The 21,509-nt window shown below is 35.6% G+C and overlaps 1 protein-coding gene across 10 annotated transcripts in view; it reads left to right on the forward strand.

Annotated features, from left to right (window-relative positions):
- Window positions 1–21,509, forward strand: part of SKIC3 (SKI3 subunit of superkiller complex) — a 164,570-nt gene that overhangs the window by 126,830 nt on the left and 16,231 nt on the right. For all 10 annotated transcript variants that reach the window (XM_057738973.1, XM_057738908.1, XM_057738936.1 and 7 more), the window contains 7 exons: window positions 836–1,057; window positions 1,879–1,951; window positions 11,585–11,638; window positions 11,821–11,932; window positions 15,812–15,940; window positions 19,260–19,381; window positions 21,174–21,332. In XM_057738973.1, coding sequence (XP_057594956.1) covers window positions 836–1,057; window positions 1,879–1,951; window positions 11,585–11,638; window positions 11,821–11,932; window positions 15,812–15,940; window positions 19,260–19,381; window positions 21,174–21,332 — 871 coding nt within the window. The remainder of the gene's footprint in view (window positions 1–835; window positions 1,058–1,878; window positions 1,952–11,584; window positions 11,639–11,820; window positions 11,933–15,811; window positions 15,941–19,259; window positions 19,382–21,173; window positions 21,333–21,509) is intronic.

Consider the following 21,509-nt stretch of genomic DNA (forward strand, 5'->3'; position numbering starts at 1 on the left):
GTACCTGTTTGTCAAAATCAAATTCTAAACAGTTATCCCCTCCCCCAAAATAATAGAAAGGCCTAGTGGTAGGTGTGTGATATTTTACAGTGTTACAGATATTTATATTATATTTTGATGAACTTTTTTTAATAAAATTTTGAAAGTTCCTTTGTTTTGTTACAGTACAACATTCATAATTATTATAAATACTATTAAGTTTGTAAAGAGCTAAGGTTTTTTTCATTTTAATTAATAAGGATTCCTAAACATCATTGACCATTATTGCGAAATCAGATTTCACAGCTGAAGAAGAAAAAAAAAAACAGCTGGATGTTTACATACAAAATTTAAATTCTCCTCCAATTATAAATATGCTCACTTGGAATATGGAGGATATAGATAGTATTTGTAATTATTATATATAGCTCTGGTTTCAAATACCACAGAATAAGATAAAAACTCTTTGCGAATGATAAAAATCAGATCTTAGGTTAAGGATTTTTCTTTATTATTCATACCTTTTAGGATTTTATTGAAACTAAAGACTTAAGCAAAATTATTCTAATTATTTACCTGGAACTGAGACCCAAAGAGACTGTGCTGTGTATTTGTTTCTAAACATATATAAAATGACCAGAAAAGAAATTTGGCTATTGATGCTCAGTGAAGGCCATTGGTACTTTTAACTACTTCAGAAATTCAGGGAAATTATATTAGTTTTATATTTATCTCAAAGCTGGGCTGTAGTTTGGTGAATCTATAAGTAAATTGTTTTTTCTACTAACTGTTAAGTGTGTTTTAACAGTTACAGATCATTGTACTCGTGGCTAATAGGCAATTAATATATTTACAGCTCTATCTTAAAAGAACCAACCAGAGAAAGCCTTCAAGCCCTGTGTGCTCTAGGATTGGCAATGCAAGATGCAACACTGTCAAAAGCTGCACTTAATGAGTTACTGAAGCACTGCAAACAGAAAGACAGTGATTATCAGAGGTGCCTTCTTACTTTGGCAATCTATGCACTGCAAGGCCGCACTGCGGCAGTGCAGAGACAAGCATCTAAAGCTGTTCACAGGTAAATTCTGTACTTGTGAACTTGGGGTCTAGTTATACTCGATGAAGTTGTCTTTGATGTTTGGACTGTATTAAGACAATACAGTAAGGTAAGCATATGTATTTGGAAACCAAGTTGTGGTTTTATGAAACTGCGCATAGGACCAGGTAACTGACTACATGTTATTTCAGCTCTAGCAATTTAAGTAAAAAATTTAGTTGATAAAGAGAGAAAAGAAAATTTTTCAGATTAAGGCCCAAATCTTATTTTAATATGAAAATCCTTACAAATTCTCAAGTTTGTGATACTGTCAGTTTATTATCTGATACTGTCCAGTTTGATGGTTTTAGGAATTTTTTGGCCACTCAAACATTCATTAATATATTCAAAATTTGGAAGATAGAAAGCTGTTATCACTAGCAACAGTGATTATTTATTTGATTGATTTTCAGCAGTAAAGTGTTATATCTGTAGTTTATTTTCCTTCCACAGTTCTCATCTCTGTGCTTTCTTTGAATACAACTTATTAAATTTCCTTAACCTTCTTAATTGGATGTCATGGCCCTGTCATCATCACATTGCTGATTTTTCTTTCTTATTTTAGTGAGATATATAGGAGATATAAAGTATGTTTATATAGGAGTATATAGGAGATATAAAGTATGTTTTCTAAAAATTCAGACACTTTTAACCACGCATAGACAATTAATTTGAACTTGTTTTACATGTCTAAGAGATTTGTAACTTAGATACTAAATAAAATGTTGATTTTTTTTTTTGGTGCTTTTTGTGGTTAAAATAACTACCATCTCTAAGCCGTCTGCTTTTGATGATCATTGTAGTAACCCAGCTGATCCTGCCCTTTGGTCTTTGTTGTGCCGAGTAGTTGCTCAGTATACTCAACGAAATGCAAAGGTGAGTGATGTTCTAAATTCTAGCAAAAAAGATAAAATAACTTATGATGTGGTATATAATATAATTTTAAAATATCAATATTAACATCATTCTGGAAAATAATTAACTAATACAGCAAGGGAGTTCAGTTATTTAATGGAGTTTTTTATTAGTCATTCAACAAGTAGTACACTGAGTTTCTTCCATGTACTATTGTACTGCTCTGGGTGTTATGGAAGATACAAAGAAGATGAACTTTTGCCAAATGTATATAGATTACGTTAATGGCTTTGTGATTAGGTTATGCTTGTAATGTTGCCATTTAGGAAGCATTAGCTATTGTGTTTCATAATCCCCAAAGAGAGTTTTATTTAAAAAGCTTCTTAAAGAAAATAAGAATTAGAACGCTGCTAATGTCTAAACATGAAATCATTGTTCTGTAAAAGGGGTTTTCACTGTATTTTAGTTCATAACAGCCAGATATTTTCAGGAGTCTATAAAGTATTTTGTTAATTTCTGTGGTTAATATGTCCTTTCATACTTTACATAACTAGTTGATAAAAATAATGGTAGTAGCTAATATGTTTTGAACACTTATTACGTCCAGTAGTTCCAATATCTGAAGTCTGTGTGCGTCTGTTTCTGTTTCTTATTCCTACTGGTTTTCACACTACCTTTGCTTCTTTCTTTCTTTGACTGTGTAAAGTTGAAGATTACTAGTGGAAATAATTTGAGGCCTAGGATTAAGGTACCTTTCTACAGAAAGAAATTGTACTTTATTATGCCAGGTACTTGGTAGCTCCACCAATCTGGAACCGCCTTAAAGAAGGTTGATAGCTTGAGGTTTCTGGACCAGACAGGCTACTGTGTGCCTGAGTTTCAAGGTCATTTGAATCCTGGTTTACTTTTTTTTTTTTTAAGGACTTTTATTGAGATACAGTTAACAGACAATAAACTGCATATATTTAGAGTGTACAATTTGGTATCCCAATCTCCCAGTTCATTCCCCCCAAACCCTCCCCGCTTTCCCCACTTGGTGTCCATATGTTTGTTCTCTACATCTGTGTCTCTGTTTCTGCCTTGCAAACGGATTGATTTGTAATCCTGCTTTACTTTTGATTCACCTTTAATCTGAGTGTATAGCCCCTTAGCAGAGATGAGGGGGGGGTTAGGTCTCAGTTTATTTTGATATGGGTTTCCTATATACTTCCTCCTTATGTGAGCCCTGGGCTTTAATTTCTGTCCCACTAGCCCACAAGTCCTTCAGGCTGAAAATTGTAATTTGTTAGGATCTTCAAAAGCAGAGTGGGCATCTTTCACTTACCTCTGTGGATTTCAGTTTTCCCTTTTAGTTTTGGCCTGGTAAGTCCTTAATATCTTGTTAGCTATCCATGCTTTCAAGCATACATGCTTTTTGTATTTTATCCCAGTGCTTCTTAAACTTTAATGTGTAAATGAAATCACCTGATAATTTTAAGATGCAGATTCTAATTCAGTGGGTGTGGGGTGGGGCCTGATATTCTGCATTTCTAACAAACTCATAGAGAATGTGGATTCTGCTGGTATACAGGCCACACTGAGTAGCCAAGTTTTATGCTACAGTTTTAGTTATTTTCAGGGAATGGGTTTGTTCAAAAGACCTGGAAGACCATCATTATTAGACACTGGAATGAAGTACTTACTATGTGCTAGCTACTGTGCTAGGCATTTTTATATATCTTGTCATTTAATCTCAACAGCATTATGAAGTAGCTCCTATTAATGTCCATTTTATAGAGGAGGATACTTGAGACAGAGATTAAATAACTTGAGCAAAATCACAGTTAGTAGTTGTGGTGATGGATCATCTCAGATCTAACTCTTGAACCCTCCTTTTGCCCTGCTGTGTTGTCTGTCTTCTTTTTAATTCATTTCTATTTGTTTTACATTGACATGTTTTTTAAAAGTTTATTTTTAGTATTCTTTATGTGTTAAATATGGTTTTGAACATATTTCTGATATGCTTATGATGTAAAATGAAGAGTATGGTACATTTCTGATTTTATTTATTTTTTATTTTTTTTATTTTTTAAAATTTTTATTTATTTATTTTTTATTTTTTTGGGGGTACACCAGGTTCAATCATCTGTTTTTATACACATATCCCCGTATTCCCTCCCTTCCTTGACTCCCCCCCCCTCGAGTCCCCCCCACCCTCCCCGCCCCAGTCCTCTAAGGCATCTTCCATCCTCGAGTTGGACTCCCTTTGTTATACAATAACTTCCCACTGACTATTTTACAGTTGGTAGTATATATATGTCTGTGCTACTCTCTCGCTTTGTCTCAACTTCCCCTTCACCCCCCCGGCCCCTCCCATACCTCGAGTTCTCCAGTCCATTCTCTGTATCTGCATCCTTGTTCTTGTCACTGAGTTCATCAGTACCATTTTTAGATTCCGTATATGTGAGTTAGCATACAATATTTGTCCTTCTCTTTCTGACTTACTTCACTATGTATGACCGATTGTAGTTCTATCCACCTCATTACATATAGCTCCATCTCATCCCTTTTTATAGCTGAGGAATATTCCATTGTATATATATGCCACATCTTCTTTATCCGTTCATTTGTTGATGGGCATTTCGGGTGCTTCCATGTCCTGGCTATTGTAAATAGTGCTGCAATAAACATTATGGTACACGTTTCTTTTGGGATTCTGGTTTTCTTTGGGTATATGCCCAGGAGTGGGATGACTGGATCATATGGTAGTTCTATTTGTAGTTTTTTAAGGAACCTCCAAATTGTTTTCCATAGTGGCTGTACCAACTTACATTCCCACCAACAGTGCAGGAGAGGTCCCTTTTCTCCACACCCTCTCCAACATTTGTGGTTTCCAGATTTTGTGATGATGGCCATTCTGATTGGTGTGAGGTGATACCTCATTGTGGCTTTGACTTGCATTTCTCTGATGATGAGTGATGTTGAGCATCTTTTCATGTGTTTATTGGCCATCTGTATGTCTTCTTTGGAGAAATGTCTATTTAGGTCTTCTGCCCATTTGTGGATTGGGTTATTTGCTTTTTTGGTATTAAGCTTCATGAGCTGCTTGTATATTTTGGAGGTTAATCCTTTGTCCGTTGTTTCACAGGCAATTATTTTTTCCCATTCTGAGGGTTGCCTTTTAGTCTTGTTTATGGTTTCTTTTGCTGTGCAAAAGCTTTTAAGTTTCATGAGGTCCCATTTGTTTATTCTTGATTTTATTTCCCTGATTCTAGGGGGTGGGTCAAAAAGGATGTTGCTTTGATGTATGTCATAGAGTGTTCTGCCTATGTTTTCCTCTAGGAGTTTGATAGTGTCTGGCCTTACATGTAGGTCTTTAATCCATTTGGAGTTTATTTTTGTGTATGGTGTTAGGAAGTGTTCTAAGTTCATTCTTTTCCATGTTGCTGTCCAATTTTCCCAGCACCACTTATTGAAGAGGCTGTCTTTTTTCCATTGTATACTCGTGCCTCCTTTGTCAAAGATAAGGTGCCCATATGTGTTTGGGCTTACTTCTGAGTTCTCTATTCTATTCCATTGATCGTCCTTTCTATTTTTGTGCCAGTACCATACTGTCTTGATCACTATGGCCTTGTAGTATAGTTTGAATTCAGGAAGCCTGATTCCACCAACTCCATTTTTCCTTCTCAAGATTGCTTTGGCTATTTGGGGTCTTTTGCGTTTCCATACAAATCGTAAGATTTCTTGCTCTAGTTCTGTGAAAAATGCCATTGGTAATTTGATCGGGATTGCATTGAATCTGTAAATTGCTTTGGGTAGTACAGTCATTTTCACGATGTTGATTCTTCCAATCCAGGAACATGGTATGTCTCTCCATCTGTTTGTGTCGTCTTTGATTTCTTTCATCAATGTCTTAAAGTTTTCTACATACAGATCTTTTGCCTCCTTAGGCAGGTTTATTCCTAGGTATTTTATTCTTTTGGTTGCAATGGTGAATGGGAGAGTTTCCTTAATTTCTCTTTCTGCTCTTCCGTTGTTAGTGTATAGGAATGCAAGAGATTTCTGTGCATTAATTTTGTATCCTGCTACTATACTAAACTCATCAATGAGTGCTAGCAGTTTTCTGGTAGAGTCTTTAGGGTTTTCTATATATAATATCATGTCATCTGCAAAGAGTGACAATTTTCCTTCTTTTCCAATTTGGATCCCTTTTATTTCTTTTTCTTCTCTGATTGCTGTGGCTAAAACTTCCAAAACTATGTTGAACAACAGTGGTGAGAGTGGACACCCTTGTCTTGTTCCTGTTCTTAGAGGGAATTCTTTCAGTTTTTCCCCATGTAGAATGATGTTGGCTTTTGGTTTTGCATATATGGCTTTTATTATGTTGAGGTAATTTCCTTCTATGCCCATTTTCTGGAGAGCTTTTATCAGAAATGGATGTTGACCTTTGTCAAAAGCTTTTTCTGCATCTATTGAGATGATCATATAGTTTTTATCCTTCAATTTGTTGAGATGATGTATCACATTGATTGATTTGCATATATTGAAGAATCCTTGCATCCCAGGGATAAACCCCACTTGATCATGGTGTATGATTTTTTTAATGTGCTGTTGGAGTCTGTTAGCTAGTATTTTGTTGAGGTTTTTTGCATCTATATTCATCAGTGATATTGGTCTGTAGTTTTCTTTTTTAGTGACATCTTTGCCTGGTTTTGGTGTCAGGGTGATGGTAGCCTCGTAGAATGAGTTTGGGAGGGCTCCGCCTTCTGCAATATTTTGGAAGAATTTGAGAAGGATAGGTGTTAACTCTTCTCGAAATGTTTGATAGAATTTGCCCGTGAACCCATCTGGTCTTGGGCTTTTGTGTGTTGGGAGATTTTTAATCACTGCCTCAATTTCCAAACTTGTGATTGGTCTGTTCATGGTTTCTATTTCTTCCTGGTTCAGTCTTGGAAGATTGTATTTTTCTAAGAATGTATCCATTTCTTCCAGGTTATCCAATTGATTGGCATATAGTTGCTTGTAGTAGTCTCTCATGATGTTTTGTATTTCTGAGGTGTCCGTTGTGACTTCTCCTTTTTCATTTCTAATTCTGTTGATTTGCATCTTCTCCCTTTTTTTCTTGATGAGTCTGGCTAATGGTTTATCAATTTTGTTAATCTTCTCAAAGAACCAGCTTTTAGTTTTATTTATTTTTCTTATGGTTTCTTTCCTTTCTTTGTCATTTATTTCTGCTCTGATCTTTATGATTTCTTTCCTTCTGCTCCCTTTGGGGTTTCTTTGTTCTTCTTTCTCTAGTTGTTTGAGGTGTAAGGTTAGGTTGTTTATTTGATCATTTTCTTGTTTCTTAAGGTAGGACTGTATTGCTATAAACTTCCCTCTTAGAACTGCTTTTGCTGCATCCCATAGGTTTTGGGTTGTTGTGTTTTCGTTGTCATTTGTTTCTAGATATTTTTTGATTTCCTCTTTGATTTCGTTAGTGATTCCTTGGTTGTTTAGGAGTGAATTGTTTAGCCTCCATGTGTTTGTATTTTTTGCAGTTTTTTTCCTGTAATTGATATCTAGTCTCAAGGCATTGTGGTCAGAGAAGATGCTTGATATGATTTCAATTTTCTTGAATTTGCTGAGGTTTGATTTGTGACCCAAGATGTGATCTATCCTGGAAAATGTTCCGTGTGCACTTGAGAAGAAAGTGTAGTCTGTCGTTTTTGGATGGAATGTCCTATAAATATAAATTAAGTCAAGATGGTCTAATGTGTCATTTAAAGCTTGTGTGTCTTTATTTATTTGCTGTTTGGATGAGCTGTCCATTGATGTAAGTGGGGTGTTCAAGTCTCCCACTATTATTGTGTTACTGTCAATGTCCCCTTTTATAGCTGTTAGCATTTGCCTTATGTATTGAGGTGCTCCTATATTGGGGGCATAGATATTTACCATTGTGATATGTTCTTCTTGAATGGATCCCTTGATCATTATGTAGTGTCCTTCCTTGTCTCTTTTAATAGTCTTTACTTTCAAGTCTAATGTGTCTGATATGAGTATTGCTCCTCCAGCTTTCTTTTGACTTACATTTGCATGGAATATCTTTTTCCATCCCTTTCCTTTCAGTCTATATGTATCCTTTGGTCTGAAGTGGATTTCTTGTAGGCAGCATATAGAAGGGTCTTGTTTTTGTATCCATTCAGCCACTCTGTGTCTTTTGGTTGGAGCATTTAATCCATTTACATTTAAGGTGATTATTGACATGTGTGTTCCAATTACCATTTTCTGAATTGTTTTGGGTTTGTATTTGTAGGTGTTTTCCTTTTCTTGTGTGTCCTACTTAGAGAAGTTCCTTTAGCCCTTGTTGTAAGTCTGGTTTGGTGGTGCTGAATTCTCTTAACTTTTGCTTGTCTGGAAAGCTTTTGATTTCTCCCTCAAATCTGAATGAGATTCTTGCTGGGTAGAGTATTCTTGGCTGTAGGTTTCTCTCTTTCAGGACTTTCAGTATATCCTGCCATTCCCTTCTGGCCTGCAGAGTTTCTGTGGAAAGGTCAGCTGTTATCCTTATGGGTTTTCCCTTATATGTTGTTTGTTGCTTTTCTCTTGCTGCTTTTAATATTTTTTCTTTGTGTTGAATTGTCGTTAGTTTGATTAATATGTGTCTTGGTGTATTTCTCCTTGGGTTTATTCTGTATGGGACTCTCTGTGCTTCTTGGACTTGGTTCATTATTTCCTTTCCCATGTTGGGGAAGTTTTCCACTAGAACCTCTTCAAATATTTTCTCAGACCCTTTCTTGTTTTCTTCTTCTTCTGGGATGCCTATAATTCGAATGTTGGTACGTTTAAGGTTATCACTGAGGTCTCTGAGACTGTCTTCTATTCTTTTTATTCTTTTTTCCTTTTCCTGCTCTGTAGCGTTTATTTCCCCCATTCTATCTTCCAACTCACTTATTCGTTCTTCTGCCTCAGTCATTCTGCTGGTTATAGCATCTAGAGTATTTTTAATTTCAGTTATTTTGTTATCCATTGCTGTTTGTTTTTCTGAGTTCTTATGAACTGTTTCTTGTACTTTCTCTATTTTGTTATCGAGATTTTGTATCATTTTTACTATCATGACTCAATTCTTTTTCAGGCATTTTTCCTATTTCCTCCTCATTTATTTGGTCTTGTGGGTTTTTTTCCTGCTCCTTTGCCTGCATGGTGTTTCTTTGTTTCCTCATGGTTGTCCAAACTTTTGGGGTTGCTTGTCCTGGTGATAGAGGTGTTTATAGAAGACTGTCCAAGCCTCAGACTAATGTCCAAGTATTGGATTAAACGAATATTAGGTCTAGGAAACACATACATGTATAAGACACACAATTACTGAATCTGTTAGGACATAAGGCTCTAGAAAGACCTGACAGAACCCCAGTGTGCTATCAGATATTCAAAGAGAAACCCAACAGAAATTGACAACTGAAACAGAACAAATCAGAGACAAAAGCAAAAGCAAACAAACAAACAAATAACACCCTACACATACAAACATCAATCCAGGGAGATTTTGTAAGCTAGGATCCAATATAGAAAAGAGCCAGAGTACCACCAGAGAGAATGGAGATTCTCAGAATGTAATTAGACAACTGTGCTAAGAACTAAGATAAAGACAAAAGCCTAATATTAAATACCAAGGCAGTGCGTCATCTGGAGAATAGAGCAAGGAGTCTGAGCAGACCGATAGTGTTGCTTATAAGTATGTTAAGATAAAATACACTTAAAATGGCTGGAAGAAAGGGGAACAGAAGAGCGTAATGTGGTTGGAAATATGCAAATAAAAAGAAAGGAATAGAAATGTATAAAAGATAGGGATGAAAGGAAAGTATGAGAGATATATTGTCCGTACTACCAAAAACTTAGCTAGATATAGAAGTATATAAAAAGGCAAAAAAAAAAAAAAAAAGAATAAAAAATATCCTTAAAAAATTATGTTGTAAAACTTGTAGATCCCTTAGGGCTAAGATTGTATTTAATAAATCAAAAAAAAAAAAAAAAAAAGAGAGAGAGAGAGAGAAAGAAAAAAAAAAAAAATCCAGAACTGATCCCAGAATGGACCAGTTCAATAGGTATTGATACTACTATTTGTTTCCTTAGCGTCTCAGCTGTAAGTGTCCTTCTCCTTGCCTTGGGTTTTTTTGCGTTATTCTGTGACCAGCAGAGGTTCCTTTATTGTTCCTCTGTAAGCGTCGGTGTGTGGGGAGGGAGAGGGTACAATAGTGGCTCCTTCTCCTGGGAGTGAGTGAGCAGTGGCACACTGCTGTTTCAGTTGGGCTTGGAGGTGCCTGTTGCAGAGGGAGGCTGGTGGCTCAGGCATAAACAGAAAGTCTTAGAGTTGGGCCTCTCTCTGGTTTTTTTTTTGTTGTTGCTGTTGTTGTTGTTGTTTTTTCTCTCGGCAGCCTCCCTGCTGCTGGCATTGCAAGGGGTTTTAATCCAGTCCCGCCCGAGTGCCTGAGGGTGCTTGTTATCCCTGAGCACCTTAGGTGGCCCGCAGGGCGTCTCTCCACTGCCTGTTGCAGAGGCGCTGAAAGAGAGAGAGAGGCTACGCGCGGCTCCTCCCCCCCACCCGTGAGCCCGCAGCCTCCAGCCGCCATCATGGCCGGGCAGCTCTCAGGGACGGGCACTCCTCTCCGCGGACCTCCTCCCTCCTGTTCTCTCAGTCCGTCACCCTACCGGCAACAATGTTTCTCCCCCTGAACCAGCTCTCCGGTTCCCACGCTCCCGCTCCTGGACCCTCCGTTCAGCCGCGGATCGATGTCTCGGTCCGGGAACGCTGAGCTGCGCTGCGGACCCTCCGTATGTTTCTCACTCCCTCCCATCTGCCTCAGCTCCGCCGCTTCACCCTCTCTGAGCCCTCGTAGATGCCTCCCTACCGGCTATGTCGGGCTCCCCGCAGCCCTTTCTGGTGTCCGAGGCCGTCTGCTGGTGTTCAGCTGGTTCTCTGTGGGAATGACTGCGTCCTTCCGGGCATTCCCAATGCATCTGTGGAGAGGGATGCACTCCACGTCTCTCTACTTCGCCGCCATGTTTTCTCTCCATTTCTGATTTTAAATGAGATCATTCTTATAATTCACTTTCTTTTCCAGGTAAACTGTCTAATTAAATTCTTAAAAATTAAGGATTTCAAATTGACTTTATGAAAGCTATCATGCTGCGTCTGTTTTCCTTATTTTTAGTATTGAGTTGATTCTTGAGGTGGTGATGAGGTTCGTGATGCCCTGAACTTGAGTTACGTATTCTACTAGGGACTGTGGACGTTTTAAAAAGACTAAGTTTTCATGGAGTAAAACTATGTTAATTTATCTTAAAATAAGTTGTGTGGTCTCTTTTTTTTTCTTTCAGTCTTTGTTTCACTATCTTGTATATTATTAGAAAATTGTATACTTGTTTGTTACTTCCATAAAGTCATATAACTTTTGGACCTTTAAGGAATGTTTTAGAGGAGCAGAGTTGAAATGATCGTGGCAGAAAAGATTTTCTTTTATGAAAATATTAAACTGGTTTTTTAAAGCAGTAAGTTGGTACTTAAGGAGTTTAATAGTTACACATGTGATAAAACTGAACCTTTCAAATGATTTCAAGATTTTATCAGTCTTAATGTTTATTGTTTTTGTGAAAGTTTATGCATTTATATAGGTAATAATTTGTTTTCTATTATAGGGAGGTGCAGTAGCAGGAAATGTGGCTCATATTCTGGACTCAAATCATGGAAAGGTTAGTTTGCCCCAGTTCAAAGGAAATGTTCTACTTGTTAAATAATATTATTGATGAATGAATAATTTTTCTTCTTAGGCTTAGGGATCACATCGTATCCAATATGATACTACTTTTAGTCACTCTGAAAGTCAGGGAGCTGTAAAGAGAATTGGTTAACACCCTTCCTTTCTCTTATACAGAAGGCATTACTGTACACTGCAGTAAATCAGTTGGCTATGGGAAGCAGTTCAGCAGAAGATGAGAAAAATACTGCACTAAAGACCATTCAGAAGGCAGCTCTCCTTTCTCCAGGTGAATATAATGTGATCCATTTCTTTATTTAGGATTCTGTCCATCTTACATGTGTAACTTACAGAAGCAAAATTTGTATTTTTATGGAATAAGAAGGGAATTTTAAAATATTTTAAGATATTGCATATTATTTGATTATCTGTATTTAACTACTGATAATTGAGATAATTATTGAAGCAGGCTCAAAGGAATATCTGTTTAAAGATTCTTCATTGACTGTTATTAAAAATTTGAATTACATATTTTGAAAAAGTGATTTTATTTCTATTTTCCATCAGTCTGGTTTAATGAGGTTTATCTGTAGCTACTAAATTATTTAATAAACATGTTTAGTTATTTTTATGTGTAGTTAACTTCTTGAAGAGTGGAGATGTGTCTTCTTTGGTAACTGTTAGAACTACCGAGCTGCTGGCCTCACCTGAACTAACCTCTTCTTAGTTCTAACCAGAGTTGTATGTATGTCACTGATTCACAAAAGGCACTGAGGAACTACATGTAAACTGCCTCAGCATGCTTCCATTACCACTGCTTTAGAGGACTGCAGTGTCTAGCAAACTAAGGTTTGGGGTGTAGTTTTACATAATATTATTTTTAACATGAAATATAGCTTTAAACAATATATTCCTCCAGAGCACTTCAAACATTTTTAGATCAGATTGCTATTGCTTTTGGCCAGGGACTGTGGGGAAACATACAAAGAACAGGTTCAGTGTTATATTCACAATAAATTATAAAGATGCTAACTAAACTTCAGAGATTATTTTATAAAACAAGTAAACAGACCAATGTGCTGTTGTTTGCTCTTTCTTTCTTTTTTGAAATAAAACAAAAAAAAACCCCAAACATTTGGTTTTGTCTATGTTCTATGTTAGGTAAGTTTCTGATTTTTAAAGGTGTTCCCAAGCAAGTATCAGATATAGAATTACTCTCAAGAATTCTTACTGTGGATCTAGAATGATAGATGTTAGCCTTTGTGTAAGTGGCATACACTTTAGAAAGGTGAGATTGCCCAGATAAGTTCTCCTCTAATCATTTTCTCTGATTTTCCCATATTATCCAGAGAAATTCATACACAAGGAAGCAGAGTCATATAAGAAGCTTAAAACAGGGACAGATCGATGAAGATGAGTGCTTATTTGAGACTTGTTCTTGGAGTCCAGTGGAAGTGAATGTAATTGTAGTTATGTGTAGTAGCTGTACATTTAACCTTTGTAGATCTTTAGTTAAACAAAATATAGTTTTGGGTTGTTTTTTTTTGATATCTATTATTATTATTATTTTTTAAGCTCTTTATTGGAATATAATTGCTTTACACTCTTGTACCAGTTTTTGAGGTACACCAAAGTGAATCAGCTGTATTTATACACATATCCCCATATCCCCTCCCTCCCGCGACTCCCTGCACCCTCCCCATCCCGGCCTTCTAAGGCATCACCCATCATCGAGTTGATCTCCCTTTGTTATACAGCAACTTCCCACTAGCTATCTGTTTTACAGTTGGTAGTGTATCTATGTCTATGCTACTCTCTCACTTCATCTCAGCTTCCCCTTCGCTTCCAGCCCCCCCAGCCCCATGTCCTCCAGTCCATTCTCTGCTTCTGCATCCTTATTCTTGCTTGCCCTGTCACTGGGTTCATCAGGATCTTTTTTTTTTTTTTTTAGATTCCGTATATATGAGTCAGCATACAGTATTTGTTTTTCTCTTTCTGGCTTGCTTCACTCTGTATGATAGACTTTATAGGTCTATCCACCTCATTACATATAGCTCCATTTCATTCCCAAAATATAGTTTTGATAGATGGTACTCCAAAGAATCTTTTCAGAAATTTAAATATAATCCCAAGAATTTAGAGTTGAATGGAAAGAAATCCAACATCTGTTAGATTAGTGCTTTGGTGATATTCAAAGGTGTTTTTTAGCAAACTGTATTAAGTTTTTTTTAGGTTTCTGGTGTATCTATGTATATATATATGTGTGTATATACATATGTATGTGTATGTGTATAATATTTATATTATCACTTTGTTTCATAGGGAATTTGAGTTGCTGGTTATCTCTAGAAGAGTTAATGAAAACAGCAGTTCTTTTGAATTGTGACAAAAGAAATTGCTGCCAGCTAATGTCCATCTCCCCTTCCAAAATCTAAACTATAGAATGCCCTAAGATCCGTAAATGAGTTGTTCACTTAATCTTAGAAATGCAGAAATTGAGTCCACTTCAGTTGGAATTATAGGATTTTAGACCCGAGGGCATCTGAGCCATCACCTAATTTAGATGCCTTATTTTATAGACGTGTTCCAGGGGAAAAGCGGCTGCACAGTTAATTAGTGGCATTGTTAGGCCTGAAACCCAGATCTAAGACATCTGCCTTTCATTATATAATATTCAGATCTCACCATAAATTCTAGGAAATAGTCCCCATTTTCTTATTCTGGATTTGATTATGTCTTATGATGCTCAAAAGAAGGTAGTCATTATCTGGGCAGAAATTATTTGATATTATCAAGGTATGTAATTTTTTATCAAAATTTTTGGTCTGCATAAGATTTCTAATAATTCTTGTACAATTAGCAGAAATACTGACCATCTGTAAATGAAATAGATATATTTCAAACATTTGATAGGAGATATATATTGGATGGGGCAGTTAGGTAAGAAAAATATTAAAAACTAGAGCTACGAAGTATGTTTAAATGACTGTATTGTTAACTCAACCCTCTGTAGGATTTTAAAATTATCCATTTGTTTTTTTAAGGGTAACAGGACTGAAAATATTAACCATGTAAATATTAACCTGCAAAATTTGATTTGTGAAACAGAAGACCAAACAAAAAACCTAAGTTACAAATCCCAATCCAGCTTTCTCTTTTCACAATTAACTTTCTTGAAAAGAGCAGTCTATAGTCATAATCTCTCTCTCTTTTTTTAAAATTTATTTATTTTTATTTTATTTATTGGCTGTGTTGGGTCTTCACTGCTGTGTTTCGGCTTTCTCTAGCTGCAAGAGTGAGAGCTGTTCTTCATTGTGGTGCATGGGCTTCTTGTTGCAGTCTTCTCTTGTCATGGAGCACGGGTTCTAGGCACATGGGCTTCAGTAGTTTTGGCACATGGGCTCAGTAGTTGTGGCTCACGGGCTTAGTTGCTCCATGGCATGTGGGATCTTCCCAGAGCGGGGATCAAACCTGTGTCTCCTGCATTGGCAGGTGGATTCTTATCCACTGTGCCACCAGGGAAGCCCACTCATAATCTCTTTTATTACCTTCTTAACCCACGGCTATTGGGCTCTGCCTCTTCCCCTGAAGCTACTTTCAAGATGTGAAGGAAGGAAGGAAAGATCAAATGAATGAAGGGACATATCAATTTAATCATAATTGCTTCACTTGGAATGATAATGTGACTCTTGCTTGGCTGTTAGAACATAGGTAAAATGGAGTTGTCTTGAGCTTTTCCTTTGCCTTAAACTTTTCTTAAGAACTGAGAAATTGTGTTCTCTTGCTTTTCCTGTGACTGAGCCTTTAATATAGGAACAGAGTGATGAACACAAGTGTCTCTGTGAGACTTACCCTTGGTATTCAAAGAAAGTGAATATTATTGACCTTCCACAATAGTGCTCTAGGGAACTCATGTAATGAGCCATGGAAGAGGAGTTTAATAGGACATTTCTCATCCTCTGATGTATTTGGAAAAAATGGCAAATCTTGAAGGATGAATGTAGTAATGTGCCTTATGAATTAGTTTTTCTTTAAGAAAATGGAATTTTTCCGGAGATAATATTTTATTTTATTGTCTGGTATTTGTGAACTCTTACTTTCTTTTTTGGTGGTTTTTCAGCAACATGTTGATATTGACAAGCCTCCTAACTGTGTTTCCTATGCTTAGGTGATCCTGCTGTCTGGGCTGGGCTGATGGCAGCTTGTCATGCTGATAATAAACTGGCCCTAGTGAACAACACACAGCCAAAGAGGATGGATTTACACTTGGCACTGTTATCTGCTGTTTCTGCTTCAAGTAAGTTTAAAAAAAAAACTATTTTATACATGATATATTCAAGATAAAGTATTCAGAAGCATGGTGCCCAAAGGTAGGCAGAATTAGCCCTACACAAAAGGCTGTTATATTCTCCTCTAACAAAGCTTAAAAACAAGCCTTAAAATGATCAAATCATTTTCAAGGAGTTTACCTGCATACAGAGCAAAGCTCAAGAACATTACAGGAATACAGAAATATCAAGCATTCAGCAAGGTAAAATTCACGTCTGGTGTCCAGTTGAAACTTAATAGGCATGCGAACAAGCAGAAGAATACCACCCAAAGTGAGAAAAATCAATCAATAGAAACAGATCCACAAATGAGACATGATAGAAAGGTCTTTAACATGTAATTAACTGTTTAAAGCACATATGACAATAGCACAGAGGCCAGGAGGGAAAGTGGAAGTATTTTGTTGTAACATTTTTATACTCTTAAGTGAAGTGGTGTAATATTACAGTCATCTGTAAGTATTCTTGGGGGATTTGTTCCATGACTCTCCTAAGATACCAAAATCCACGGAGATGCACAACTCCCTTATATAAAATGATGTGTAGTAATAGTTGTCTCTGTGTATCCGTGGGTTCCAAATCCCTAGATACAGAGGGCCAACTGTACTTAAAGGTAGACTGTGGCAGGTTAAAGATGAATACTCTAAACCTTAATGTAGACACTAAAAAAAATAGAGTTATAACTAAGAAGCTCCTAAAGTAGAGAAAATGGGATATAAAAAAAAAATACAAAAAACGAGGAAAAGGAAACGTAGATAGAATAAAGAGAAAACAACAACACAATGGAATTTAACCCAACCATATCAATAATCAATGGTCTGAATACCCCAGTTAAAAGGCACAGATTGACAGATTGGATAAAAAAGCAGGAGGTAACTACATAATGCTTAAAAGAAACATAGACAAAATATAAATCTATATTTAAAGACAAAAATAATCTCACACTACTATATATAAAATAGAAAAACGACAGGGACCTGCTTTATAGCACAGGGAACTATGTTCAATACCTCGTAATAACCTATAAAGGAAAAGAATCTGAAAAAGAATATATATGTATACATATATGTATATATATTTATATATATGTATAACTGAATCACTTTGCTCTATACTTGAAACATTGTAAATCAGTTATACATCAATTTAAAAAAGATGAAAAAAAAGACAAAAATGAGCTAAAAAGTAAAAGAATGGAAAAAGATATACCAAGGCAACACTAATCAAAAGAAAGCTGGAGTGGCCATGTTAATTTCAAATAAGTTAAGATTTCAGAGCAAAGAATGTTTCCAGTGATAAGGAGGGTCATTTCACATTGGAATCAATTCATCAAGAGGACAGTTTAAGCACCCAGTAACAAAGCTTGAAAATACATAAAATCTGTGTTGTATTTCCCAAAAATATAGGTAGAAAAAATGAAAAATTATGGAAAAATACATGAAACAAACTTACAGAACTAAAAGGAGAGACCAATTCATAATTATAGAGATTCAACACTCTGTTTTTGATAATTGATAAAACAATTAGACAGAAAATTAGTAAAGATATAATTAAAAACTTGAACAACACTATCAACTAACTTGACCTAGTTGACACTTATAGAACAGTTCTAACAGCAGAATGCATATTTTTGTCAAGTGCACACTGACTGTTTACCCATACGTATCCTTGTGAGCCATAAAACAGGTCTAAATACATTTAAAAGGATTCAAATCATACAAAGTATGTTATCTTACTACAATGGAATTCATTTAAAAGTCAGTAAAATTCTGGAAAATTCTCAAGTATTTGAAAACTTAATAACATACTTCTAAATAATCCAGGTCAAAGAATAAGGCAAAAGGGAAATTAGAAAATATTTTGAACTGAATGAAAATGAAAAAACAACATATAAAATTCTGTAATGCTACTAAAGCACTGCTTATATGAAAATATTAGCATTAAATGTCTACATTAGAAAATAAGAAGGGTCTCAAATCAGTGATCTCAGCTTCTGCCTTGAGAAACTAGAAAAACGTAGGGGAAAAAAAAAAAAGTAGGGGAAATTAAACCCAAAGTAAGGAGAAGGAAAGAAAATAAAGAATAGAGATCAGTGAAATAGAATTCAGAAATTCAACAAAAGCAAAATCTAGTTCTTTGAGAAGATCAGTGAAATTGATAAACCTCTAGCCAGGCATCAGGAAAAAAACAGAGTATCATTGTTGGGAATGAAAGAGGGTGCATCACTATAGCTATTAAAAGGCTCATAAGACAGTCTTATGAACAACTTTTTACCGTTAAATTTGGCAATGTAGATGAAATGGATAAATTCCTTAAAAGACACAGAGCTCAGAAGAAATAAACTGAATAGCTTTATATCTCTTAAAGACACTGAATTTATAGTTAAAAATCTTCTTATAAAGAAAACTCCAGGACCAGATGGATTCTACCAAACATTTAAGAAACAAATAATACCAGTTCTGTACAAACTCTTCCAGAAAATTGAAAAGGTGGTAGTACTTCCTAACTTCTTCTATGAGACCAGCATCACACAGATACCAAAACCAGACAAAGACATTACAAGAAAACTACAGAACTACTGATGTAGAAATGTATAACAAAACTTTAGCAATTCAAATCCAGTAACACATAAAAAAGATAATACATCATGATCAAGCGGGGTTTATTCTAGGAATGCAAGGTTGTGCTAATATTTGAAAATGAATATAATTTACCATATTAACTGCTATGAAAGATGCCTAAGAGTTTATAACTTTATGATTTCATTTATATGAAATTTCAGATAATGCAAACTGATCTGTTGTGAGTGAAAATGATTAGTAATTGGGGACAGAGGGAAGGAAGAGAGATGGGTTGGGGACAGAAGTGATTACAAAGGAGTAAGAGGAAACTTTTCATGAGGATGGATATATTTATTATCTTGATAGTAGTGATGGTTCACAGATGTGTGCTTATGTCACAAGTCATCAGATTTACAGTTTGAATATGTGCATATGTGCAGTTTATCATATGTCAGTTATATTGCAATAAACCTTTACTTTTTTTCAGTTTTACTGGAGATAGTGATTTTTTTAATGTTAGTCACAAGTGTATAAAGTCTTAATATTCCTACTATGAAACTTTTCGGAAACCTGTCTCATATCGAGATAGTCTGTGATATTCCAGTGGTGTGTGTAAAGGTTGTATATGCATGGTAAATTTAATTGTAATACTTCTTAACAACTGATTACTTCTCTGTGAACACATTATAAATTGCAGAAAAAAGTAACATTAACTTTTTTTTAATAGTTAAAGACAAAGAATTCCTTGAAAATTACAACCAATCTCTTGAAAAGTGGTCTCTCTCCCAAGCTGTCACTGGTCTAATAGACACAGGAAGAATATCTGAAGCTGAAGCCCTCTGCACAAAGGTATTGTTATAGAATTGGGGTTCATAGATTCTTACTCTGCTTGGAAAATAACTTCAAAAATAGAGTGCACGTTATTTAAAGAGCATTTGGTGGTGGTGGTGGTGGTGATGATAATTCCCTGTATTGACTGAGCGCTTACTGTAAGCTAGTTAATACATGTAGCGGTTTGTATTTGACCTTTACAACAACGCTGTGACGTAGGTATTTATTATTATCCCCATTTTTACAAGTGAGAAAACTAAAGCTTAAAGAGCATAATAATTTGCACAGGAGTTCACAGGTGGATAGAGTTGCTATTTGAGCTCACATTAGTCTGACTCTTGAGACTCAAGATTCTAATCCTTTTTTTTAGGGGGGTGTGTATCATTATGGAAGCAGTATTTTCCTTTGATTTCTAGTTACTCTCTTCAGAATGCTGTGTTTTACCATCCCTGCATTTTTCCAAGGTTCTGAACAACTTAGAATGACTTTGGGGATTGTTAAGTGGATGACTGGAGTTATTGAGTAGTCACTTTTTACCTACCTGGATTGTAGGCTTTGTGAATAAATTCTTCCACCTTGTCTAACCCATAGTAGGGGCTCAGTAAATATTTATTGAATGCACAAATCAGTTTCATAAACCTACTCAAATAATTTAATGAATAAGGCAAGTTTTAAACATCACTTTTCCTGAAAACACCTTTTTTCACAAATGCTTACCAGGAAGATTATGTTGTCTTTCTAGAAATGTTTTTTGCAAGATCACCATAAATTTTACAGAGAGAGAAGAATGGATCTTTGAAGATCCCTTCAGTCCTTGAATTCTCTGAAAAGCAGAGTAATACATTATCTCTTAAAGAAATTCCGTCTAGGTCCAGGGCAGTTTAGTATCATACACTGAATGCTTAGGAAGCGTAAAGTGACAGCTGCTTCGTGCTCTCTCTCAGAGTAAGGGGTACTTTTATGAACCTTTCCTTGTCATTTCAATGTTCCAGTCTCTTACTTAGAAGACAGCAATCACAGACCTTTCAGAAATAAAGACATTTAGGACTATGACCTAATAACAGAAAATGAAGAAGTATGTTATTGAGAGACAAGCAATAAAGAAAGAAATATTTAAAGCAGTAGTGGAAGGACTTGTTTAGAGAACTTTCCTTAACTTCTTCTTGTATGTGTATATTGTGTGTATATATGTATATACATGTATAATATATATACACATACATATATACATTATATGTTATATATGTATACACATACAATACATTTATGTGTGTATGTATGTGTTTTAAGGTATAAATAAATGGCTAAGGAAATGGGTAAATGGGTCATTTCTCTTACTCTCAGTGTATAAGAAGTCTGTGCCTAGAGGAAGGGCAAGTATCTTTGTTAAGAGGCTGAGAAAGGAAAAAATTTATAGCCCTTTCCCTCTTACATAGTGTAGTTCTTCCAATAAGGAATAGTATTAACCTTCACTGTTAATTTTATATTTTCTTAGTTCAGCTGTTTATAGGCAGAACCTAAACTTTTCAGGATATCACCTAAGAATAAACCAAGTCAAAGGGACATACTAAGTCTAAGATTAACAACTTATAAACTACAGTAATAGCATTACTGATTTTAAAGTTTATTTGAGTGTAGTTTGATATTCCCAAGATGTTGAGTGTTCTTTTTACATTTGCTGTTTTATTTTTTAACAAGAAAAGGTTAAATTCAGGATTTGTTTTTTTTTTCTCAATATGGAGAATCTCTTAATTGCCTTTTACATTTAAGAACCTATTTGATGTATTTCTGTTTGGGGTTTCATTTTTAGAATTTAAAAAGTAACCCTGATCAGCCAGCTGTTATCTTACTTTTGAGGCAAGTTCAGTGTAAGCCACTCCTGCAGTCACAAAAACCTCTCCCAGATGCTGTACTTGAAGAGCTGCAAAAAACAGTCATGTCCAATTCAACCTCTGTTCCAGCTTGGCAGGTAAATTCTCTCTTTTCTTATGTGAGTCCTCAATTAAAATGCTCTGTGACATTAGAGATCAGGGGTGTGCTCATTTTTGTCTTGCCTTTAGATTCACTGTATCTCTCTCATTTTTAGGATTTAAAGGGTATTGTGGTTAGGGAAGCTAAAGAAGTTGAATATTCATTTAGGATCTGC

This window comes from Hippopotamus amphibius, chromosome 1 (assembly GCF_030028045.1).
Source record: "Hippopotamus amphibius kiboko isolate mHipAmp2 chromosome 1, mHipAmp2.hap2, whole genome shotgun sequence".
NCBI lineage: Eukaryota > Metazoa > Chordata > Mammalia > Artiodactyla > Hippopotamidae > Hippopotamus > Hippopotamus amphibius.